Source organism: Zerene cesonia, chromosome 28, assembly GCF_012273895.1.
Source record: "Zerene cesonia ecotype Mississippi chromosome 28, Zerene_cesonia_1.1, whole genome shotgun sequence".
Classification (NCBI taxonomy): Eukaryota; Metazoa; Arthropoda; class Insecta; order Lepidoptera; family Pieridae; genus Zerene; species Zerene cesonia.
In genome coordinates, this window is record NC_052129.1 from 531,344 (window position 1) to 541,292 (window position 9,949).

The window sequence follows — 9,949 nt, forward strand, 5'->3', positions numbered from 1 at the left end:
TTGTTAATTTTAATTTTATGTTAATGAAATAAGTTACATAAAGCTTAAATTTTATTTTCTCTTCGTAGTTCAGAATCATTTGATATTTCAATAGCTCAAAGATTCGTAATGTTTTAAGCGTCCATCGGATAAACGAAACTAGACAGTTGAATTTATAACATTTAAATTTTTCAATAGAATATGTTACAAGGCATAATTTGAAGAGTAATTTACTACCACAAAAAATTAAATAAATGATATTAATAAAATAGGATATATGTATTTCTAAAAATTTTCGTACAAACTCAACACCATAATATAATGAAAACATAATTAATAATCTATTATAAAACCTAACGCATTTTCTAGGAAAAATATGTTTATCGAAGCTTATCCGAGTATAATTATGTTTTAATTAATAAGAAATTACAAACAGATTAACAACATGGAATTCTTTAAATTAACAAAAAATAACTCTTATGTTCAATATCGTATAATATCAAATTGCTCAAAAATTTCTGCTTATTTTACATTCGAAATAAACACAACAGCGTCAATGATAGTTTAGCATTTTTTGTATTTGTTCAATTTTATTATAGACCTGCATAGCTTTCTAGTGCTAGACGCACGCGAGTTCTATGAAAAGATTTAAAACCTTTCCTACATTAAGTACCCTTACTATGGACTTCAGCCTTATATTGACACTATTTATATTACTTTAGTTGTTCCATTATTATTTGAGTAGAAGCAACTTTAGATTCCTCCTCTTGCTGTTGAACAATTTGTTGCAAATCGTGTTCCTGTACTATTGAAAATATCTTAGTCTTTGCAATATTTAAATGATATGGAGAGAATGTCTTTAAAGTCGCACCAATGCTGAGTAAGAATGCATCGATAGAATCGGATGTGTCAAATTCGGATGCATCATTGAAAGACACCGTTTCAAATTCATGCACATCTACAAACTCTCTTTTCCTTATTTTCTTCATTTTACGTTTTTTCTTCAAAGGTTCCGCAGAGTGTTCACTTTCAGTCGCGAAATCACACTCATAGTTCACCGCGTCGTCGCACGGATCTCCAACAAAATTTACATCTTTAAAGTACTGCCTCATAAACGACATCGAATTTTCATATTTATATTCTCTATGTTGACCACGTTTTTGGGATAGTCGAAGCAGTCGTCTGTATGCATCACGGATGTGCACCCATCTGGTTTTGCAATCTGCCGCTGAAGAGCGGAAATAATCATTTATGATATCGTTAAATGACATGATAATCAAATTAACAAAAAAATATTAATTCGATAAAAAATTTAATTTATCTAATACACATTCAACTATTTACAAAGAAGGTTTTAATGCTTAAGATTTCATTTTGTTCAAACACTTGTAGTGAAATAAAAACTGCATTATAATTTTACATTTAATCCACTTAGAATTATTCTTGAGTACTAACAGGACAAAACCAACGATATCGTAAATGTATAATTTGACATACCGGGCTTTTTTAATTCATCACTTATTTTCTGCCATACGACTGTCCGAGCATTAAAGTCCATGTAATTGGGGCAGTTATAATCATAAAGCACTGGATTTTCTTTCACCAGTTGCATTAATTTCAAATCGAATTTTTCACTGTATAACATGACTGATTTTGTTTGTAGCTATCGGACGACAGTCGCGTATCGTCAATCGTGTCATGGTCGTTTATCGGTTCGAATGTCAAATTGACAGTTAGTATTGCTAGATATATAAAAATATTTAACTAAGAATGTTGGAGATTTAATTACTATTATATTTCTAGTATGTAAAATATAGTATTTGAAAGAAAATATCACCAATATTAAGCAGTACGCGAAGAATAGAAGGATAGAAAATTCATAGGATTTAGGTCTTCCTAACTTGCTAATCTTTTCATTTTAATATTATGATTACTTAGAAAAAAGAAAAACACCAATAAACCGTAAATCATATTAACTTACAATTTGAACATGGGTTTAACATTAAAAGCAACATCAAAAGGATTTTACAATTTCACATTGATAAGTTATGCTTCTCACTGCCATTTGCTCCAGTTTAATGTTATTTGCCTATTTTGTTTTCCTACAAATTGATTTAATGTATTTTATAGACAGTTAAAAATGTCGGTAGATTTATCGATAAAAGGTACATTTTAAATAATGAAATAGAAACATTGCATTATACGTAAGATGATCTTCTTGTGGATTGGTTAAATTCATGTCAAAAGATGATTCGGACAAATGTCATGTGTCAGTGCAGCTAGTGGCACTTGCGCTGCGTTCGGACTGACGACTGCGTGAAATTGTAGTCGCAAATCTCAGTCGACGAGCTTAGTGTCTTTTTGGTTGTGTACAAAATTTATTTATTTTCGTTACGTTTAACAAGAATTGTTATTGTATTATTTCGAACTCTTTGGTTGTGTTGTGTTACTTGTGTTTAGTTTCGTGTGGCATTGAGGAGGCTGGTACTTTAATCTAATGTAATTAATATCAACATCCAAGATGCCTGTGTTTCATACTAAGATAATCGAAAGTATTTTAGAGCCGGTCGCTCAACAGGTGAGTCAATGAATTTTATTTTTAGTCGTTATCTAGATGCATTCATTGGATTAGATTGAAAGGTTATGGCATTGCTCTAATTAAAAAAAAAGTTTTAAAAAGTTTGCATTGTTAATCTATGTCTTGAGTTTCTGGGACACAAATTGTCTTATATCGCGTGAAGAACTTTCAAAAATGCCACTCCAGTTTGTTTGCATGGTTAACGAGATAATGTTCTTTTAATATTTATGACGACATAGCATTTGTATTATGTCATCGATATTAATGCGAGATACACGAAGAAATTACTATATTCGGCATTGACGCGATCTTGTAGGCAGTAAAAGTTGCTTCACACATATTCTTATTAAATATATGTTAAAAGTTGATTCGATTCCTTCAATATTACTTGTAATTCATTATTAATTGACAATATCAATATGAAAAGGTTAATGTTTGATAAAAAGTTTAAATGCATAACAAACATTGACTTTAACTGAACTGTTGGTTCCATTTATTTTTAATTGTGACACTTACTTGAGTTAAAATGTAAAGAAATATCTACATAAAATTAAATGCACATATAAGAACATTGTGTGATATTCAATTAACATTCAATGAAGAAGACAAATTATTTTAATAGATTTTTTATATGAAATAGTTTAAATGCACATCTAATAAGAATTTAATAAACATTCAAATAATAATAATTCACAGACATTTACTAGGTCTGCAATAGTAGCACAACTTAGTAGTTAATAGAACCAATCCATAATCTCTTCTTATGTTATACATATAAAAGTAACTCTGTCTCCATGTCTGTCCTTACACCCAAACTGCTAAACCAATTTGGATAGAATTTGTAAACCAAGAAAAGACAGCTTAGATTTATTTCCCTGTAAATCCCACAAGAATAGAAGTACTTTAGTGTACCTAAAACTAATGAAAATGATTCATTCACAACTGAAATAAAATAGGAAAATATGCATTTCAAATTATTACAATATATTAATTGCCATCTATGTAAGCATAATCAAATAATTTAAACACAATTCTACTGTTCTCATATAATGGTCTATGGGCATTAAACAATAAGTTAGTTATAGCATGCAGGAAGCTGTCTGGACTGAAATTAAGTCATCTTGAGTGCAGTTTAATGATCCGTTGCAACGGATAGTTGTGTGTTATTTGAGTAACACTTAATGTGTTTATTGTGTTTATTCTTTCTTATTATAAAGAAATACTTTATAATATTAGTTCAGATGAAAGAATATTATTTATATTAAAGGGCACTTATTGTATGACCAGCCCGTCATCATTAAATTTTCCTTATTCTTAGTATTTTCTTGCGTTTGATTTTACGCGAGTATTATACATTTAGAAATTAAAGACTTAAATGGATTTTAAACATGATATATTAATTATATTATTGACCCGACATATCAAACTGTGAAGACTGTCAGTCTCCCCATGACCACCCTCCCTGTAAAGTGTTCCTTATTCTTGTCAATCAGAAACTGCTCAATAAATTGAAGACTTGTGAGTAGTTTCTGATGGTATTGTTTCTAATTATATTTTGACGTGACAACGTCTTAAATTAGGTTGCGGCTCGGAGTCACTTATGAAAAAGTGTAACGCCCGGTAACGTTACGATGAGTCACCGAACTATGATCGGTCCGCCGCGCGCGCAGCACTAGAGAATTAGGCGCATTGAATCGGCGCGTGCTTGTGTCTCTGTCTCTGTCTTTGTAGTAAAAAAAATATATTTTCTCTAGTTAAAATTTGTGTAATTCTTATTTTCATTCAATTCCTTGTTCCTATTGTGCAATTTAATAATATTCATATCGATAAATATTAAGAGAAAAAGACGTTGTCACGTAAAATCTTCGCCCGTTAAACCGACTTTACAGGCAACCATTTTTTTTCCCACCCCTTCATCATGCTTTTATTGCTGCTTGGCAGGTTTCGGGCTTTGATTTTGCGCTTTAGCAAGTGTTGAAGTTTGTCAACTATATGTTAAAACTTAGAGAATGCAGGTGTTGTATAGCTTTGATATAACAGCTGTCTTAGTTTCGGTGTTCTTCATTACTTCAATGGTATCCCGCAGCATTTCCATTCATTCCCTATTGGGAACTTGAATAATATATGGTGGTTGAGTTCTTAACAATAAAGATTGTGCTCTTTCACTAACTTGATAGGCTAGCCATTTGGAATCACAGTGTCCTATGTTAGACCTATCTTTTATGTGACCAGCGACTTTCTCTTTCTAAGTGTATGAGCATACTTTGCAAATTTTAATATAAATAATATTATGTTCTTGCGTTTCTTTGATTAAATTCCATTGTAGTTTTTAAATGATATCTTTTAGAAAATGTTTAATAAAGGAGATCTAATTTTTTTCTTAAGCATTTTACAAATTCGTTGGAACTAGTAACATACATAAAATAACAAAATTTGTTTGGAGATAAATGTAAATAAACAGATGAGCAGATTTAAATTTAAACAGTATTCTGGTAAAACAATATCTTTTATTTAACATGAAATTACAGATATTATGTTGCAAAATTTCAAAAGATTTCAAAACATATTCCAGATTCCATTTGCTTATAAAAAAGAAACGTTACCGTATAAACAAACAGCGTTTGTTGAGTTTTACGGAAAAGTTCTCGACGTCTCGACTTCTTTCTTTTACGATAAAAATGTTAACTCCCTACGTGACGAGAATGTCATAGTTGTTCTCTATTGTCTTTTGTTCTTCTATTACAATAGCACTTAATATAAAATTAAGCCATATTAACCGCTTCATTATGATGCAGAGTTTTTAGGTCGCTCCGCCTGCAGTCAACGTCGCATTATGATGTTTCTGTTTCTCTACGTACGTATTTTGTTTGAAGATCTGCGGTATTTTCAAGTACATGAGGTGATAGGTTGTTTATAGTTCTGTTTCGGTTGATGGTAAGTTTATAAAATAAACTGAAATGTGTTTGTGCACTTCGTTGTTACTTATATAAAAAGGTAGATAGGTATAACGTCATTTCATGCTATTGCTGAAATAAGGAAAAATTATTTAGTTTTCTATCGAGGAAATAATAATATATCCTATCAAACGCTTAGAATTGCATCAATCGGTGACTTAAAAACAACGGCATAATCGAATAATATGTAAAAAAACTGTCGACGCGAGACCTTTCGTTTTTTGAGAACGTCGGTTAAAAATGCCTCGATGACGCAATTTTAGGAACCAGGAAGTCTGCAAATAGAATTTATTAATCGATCCTTTATTATTATTTACAACTTCGTAATAATACAATCGTAGTCTACATTATTATTGGAGGCAACTTTTGTATTTTTCTATGTTTGTAAAGTTTTTACTCAAGAACCACTGGACCGATTTCAAAATTACTACCACTGCAACTTCTCTGTGTGACTTAGGATATATTATGTTAGGTATATATATCACGGTCTAAGCCGGGGCGAACATATAGTAATACTATGAGGACAATTGTAATACATAACAAAAGATTTATCAGACTCTCGTTTGACTATCTGATTTAGAGTGTCCGTACTCCCAGAATAAAGAGGCGAGCATAGAAAATCATATTCTCACATATACAAATTTAAAAGCTTTTATTTAGGGCGTGTTGACATCCGGTGTTGTGAAATATTGGCGGAGGCGCCCTTCGCGTGTCGGATGTGGGCAGCTAAGGTTATATAACCACTGTACTAATGTAATAGAGAAGTTTGTTTGTACAGGGGAATATTGGGAACTGCTTCGCATTTGATTGTATTTTTTGGAGATGGTTCAGGAGATATTTAACTATGAAAGTAGGTGCAATGAATATTGGGATTATATATAGGGTTTATTTAAAAATTTGTGATAACATGCATTTATATTTTATAATATAGTATAGAGGTTAAGGGTACGCTGTCCTAATAGTCAATTGAAGCTTTTGGTATACATGTTATTGTGACTTTTACTGAAAAATAAAGCAAAACACACAATAGGAATCTGGGAAACCGGTCCTTGAACTAAAAGCATATTGAGTATTCCTTATAATATGAGCCGTCTGTTAATGACAACGATGTAGTTCTTTTGATGAATAATTTGATTACTCCACTAGCGGTCCGCCCCGGCTTCGCATATGGTACATATCCTATGCCTTCCTCAATAAATGGGCTATCTAATACTGAAAGAATTTTTAAAATCGGACAAGTGGTTCCTGAGATTAGTGCGTTCAAACAAACAAACTCTTCAGCTTTACAATATTAGTATAGATTTGTATGATGAAAAAATTACGGTGGCCCACAATTTGATTTTACGCGTACAATGTCGCAGGACCAGCTAGTTACTAAAAAATCCAGTTCATTTGCATCATATCGCGAATTATCTGCTCATTACGCGCTCACGCTCAATAAGTGTGTGAACTTTCTGCAATCATGCAAGACGCGTGTCAAATAACCATGGTACCAACCGCAATACCGCAGTATCGTTATAAAGAAACAGCTCAAAATAGGGAGAGGCGTGCTTAAAGGACTGTAAAGCAAAAGTAATTCAGTATAAGGAGGTGTAATTAAAACAGTTTCCAGTCTTCTTCGCGTCCCCAAATTGCGCCATCGACGCTCTATTAATTGACATTCCTAAAATCGGAGGAGGTTGTCAATTTTACTGCTGTTTTTTTTTCTTTTGTTGATGGAATATGATAGATTGGCGTCCGTTTTTGGTTTTGTTTCTCAATAACTTCGTGGATTTTCAACCGATTGGTGTGGTTCGGTAGTTCTTTTTGTATTTGATAGGAAATTGTCGTTATTAGTTCCTATTTTAGAATCGGTAGTGGTACTTTTCCTTTTTTATGGAAAAAAATATCTGTATAGTATAATCACAAAGATAAATTTCAATTGAAATTCGTGGAGGATGGGAAGTGTTAACCGACTTTAACAGAAAAAAAAAGCTTGACTCGTCGGTCGCCAAGACCTCAATTAATCCTACTTCCTCCTAATATTAATTATAAATGCGAAAGTTTGTTAGGATGTGTGTTTGTTTGTTGCTCTTTCACGCAAAAACTAACTAACTGAACAGATTGCAATGAAATTTGGTACGTAGATAGCTGGACAACTGGGAAAACATAAAGGCTACTTTTTATCCCGATATTCCTACGGGATACGAACTTACGCAGATGAAACCGTGGCGCGTTCTTTTTTGATGATATAGCGGTCAACTGAGCTGGTGGTTCGCCTGATAGTAAGCCAGCAATCACTAACCATGAACATTAGTATACGCAATCTAAATAAGGGCCGTCTTTACGGGATAATTGATGATAAAAGGTTTGACTACAGGAAAGAAACAATGGAGAATGGGTAGGGTGAGGATAAGGAAACCCGTCAATGTCCACGATCAGCCTAAACCCTAAAATTGATAAATGATAATACGGACAGTTTCCGCAAATCGACGAGAAGCGCCGATTTTGCATAAACGAGAACAGGAAGGGGAAAAACAGTCAAAGCTGAAAAGAGTGTAGATGCAAGCATATTGTTAGCTGCCATAAAGATATGCTATTCTAATCCTTCCCCATCAATATTACGAAATAATCCACGTTTAAAATTGAACGCGAGGCAGCGGCAAAACGGCCAACGCGTCCGCTGAGTCATGTGGTAAAATTAGCTTTTCGTATCGCATCACCTGGTTACGGCTACATTTCATAATCGCTAAAACAGTACGTTAAAATTTGTTTTAAACCAAGGTTAACGATGTGCTGGATGTGTTTGTTGTAGATTGTTTTGGTGTGGCGTCTGCGCATGCCAGTTGAAAGGGCATGTGTATAGGTCGTGCGCTATTCGTGGGGCGCGTTTCATGGAATTCCGTTTGGCGGTTTTAGCGAAATCGATGTAGGGTATAATTGGAGCGTTGCAATGTTTTGTTTTTAATAATTGTTATCCTACTAATATTATAAATGCGAAAGTTTGTAAGGATGTGTGTGTAGATAGCTTGATAACTGGAATGACAAATTGGCAACTTTTTATCCCGATATTCCTACGGGATACGGACTTACGCGGGTGAAACCGTGGGGCGCAGCTAGTTTTAAATAAAGGAATAACAAAAGCATAGAAAACATACTTTTGAATCTTCATTGATTTCTGTCTTGAAAATATAACGACTGCATCAATTAACTGTATTTTGTGAACGACCTTAATTGTTTTTCTAAAATAGTTTAAGCTCAAGTGACATCATATCATTCGCTACCTGCCTGTGAAATCTCCTTTAAAATCAGTTCATCCGTTTTGGAGAAACTGAAACAAACAAAGAATTGTGACTGAACAAACACACATTCATTTAACTGTTTTTTATACGTCGTAATATTTATGAGAGAATATTCATGCCTCCTTGCTAGCAGCCATAGGATTTCGGTCAATATTCTTAGCAAAGAACTCCAAATATTAGTGAATTTGTTCAGTTTCAGTGGCCTATTCTATATTCATAAGAGCTTCTAAAACGATACTATGTTTCCAAAACCCTGATAAACAGTTAACAGTATAGATAAACAGTACCTGTTACATTTTCTATAAAAAATTATGTTGACAAAAGATAAGTGGTGTCATCGCATCGTATTTTATCGTAAGCTTTATACACGTGCCACTAACACCGGTCACAACAAAACAAGTAAAGCCTACACTGCATATACAACCTTGCGCTCTGACGCCGCGCGACCTTGGCCCATAATGTACTATTGCAGCGCCTATAAGAATACTTCGGTTTATTTTATTAAGATTTAGACTGTGTTAACTATTCGGAATGCAGATCAAGTAATGCTTCAAAAGAATGTGATAGATTTTGATTTGTCCGCTGATGTTATGGGTTTTAGTAAATAACTATATAGCTGGAAATTGTTCCCAAATCCCTGCGAAAAACGGTCAAAGGAAATTGTCAAAGGAGAGACTTGATCTAATCGCCTTCTTGGCACAGTGGTTAACGCGTCAGCGTAGGACTGAGGGGTCCGGATTTGATTTCCGATGGGAACTCACAAAAAATATACTCCAAGGGACTTAATAAGGAGGGACGTAAAATGGGTGTCGTTAAAGCATCAGCTCTTTCGGATATTCATAGACAACTAGCATCGGCCCGCGTAGTCAAAGGAACACACACAATACACAATCTCGTGGTTTCCCTCTCACAGTTCCCGTGAGGTTTCTGGTATAAAAACTATTTTGTGTCCTTCCTCAAGTTTCAAACTATGTATTTTATTTTTATTGTACCAAGTTTCATTCAAGTCGATTCAGTGATTTAGGCGTGAAGAAGAGATATAGACAGTCAGACGGACAGATAGATAGACAGAGTTACCTTAATTGGGGTCGACTAAATCTAGTCGAATTTAACCCAAAAAAGACACAAGTCTGCGCATTTACCGCTAAGAAGAATCC

The 9,949-nt window shown here is 33.6% G+C and overlaps 2 protein-coding genes across 2 annotated transcripts in view; one reads left to right on the top strand and one right to left on the bottom strand.

Moving 5' to 3' along the window:
- Nucleotides 1-492: 492 nt before the first annotated feature.
- LOC119837589 lies at nt 493-1,627 on the bottom strand. Its single transcript, XM_038363237.1, has 2 exons — nt 1,477-1,627; nt 493-1,207 (listed from the first exon to the last, which is right to left on the bottom strand). The coding sequence occupies exons 1-2, from the start codon at nt 1,622-1,624 to the stop codon at nt 693-695; spliced, it is 663 nt and encodes a 220-aa protein (XP_038219165.1). The 5' UTR covers nt 1,625-1,627; the 3' UTR covers nt 493-692.
- Nucleotides 1,628-2,269: 642 nt separating this feature from the next.
- LOC119837635 (vinculin) overlaps nt 2,270-9,949 on the top strand; it is a 32,563-nt gene continuing 24,883 nt past the window's right edge. The window contains exon 1 of the mRNA XM_038363324.1: nt 2,270-2,557. Within this exon, the coding sequence (XP_038219252.1) occupies nt 2,501-2,557 (57 nt within the window). The 5' untranslated portion in view covers nt 2,270-2,500. The remainder of the gene's footprint in view (nt 2,558-9,949) is intronic.

What these genes read in the sequence shown, in the direction of transcription:
- LOC119837589 (XM_038363237.1), bottom strand. Translation starts at nt 1,624, where the DNA reads ATGTTATACAGTGAAAAATTCGATTTGAAATTAATGCAACTGGTGAAA. An exon ending in TGATGAATTAAAAAAGCCCG is followed by an intron (nt 1,208 to 1,476) that starts GTATGTCAAATT and finishes TCCGCTCTTCAG; the next exon opens with CGGCAGATTGCAAAACCAGA.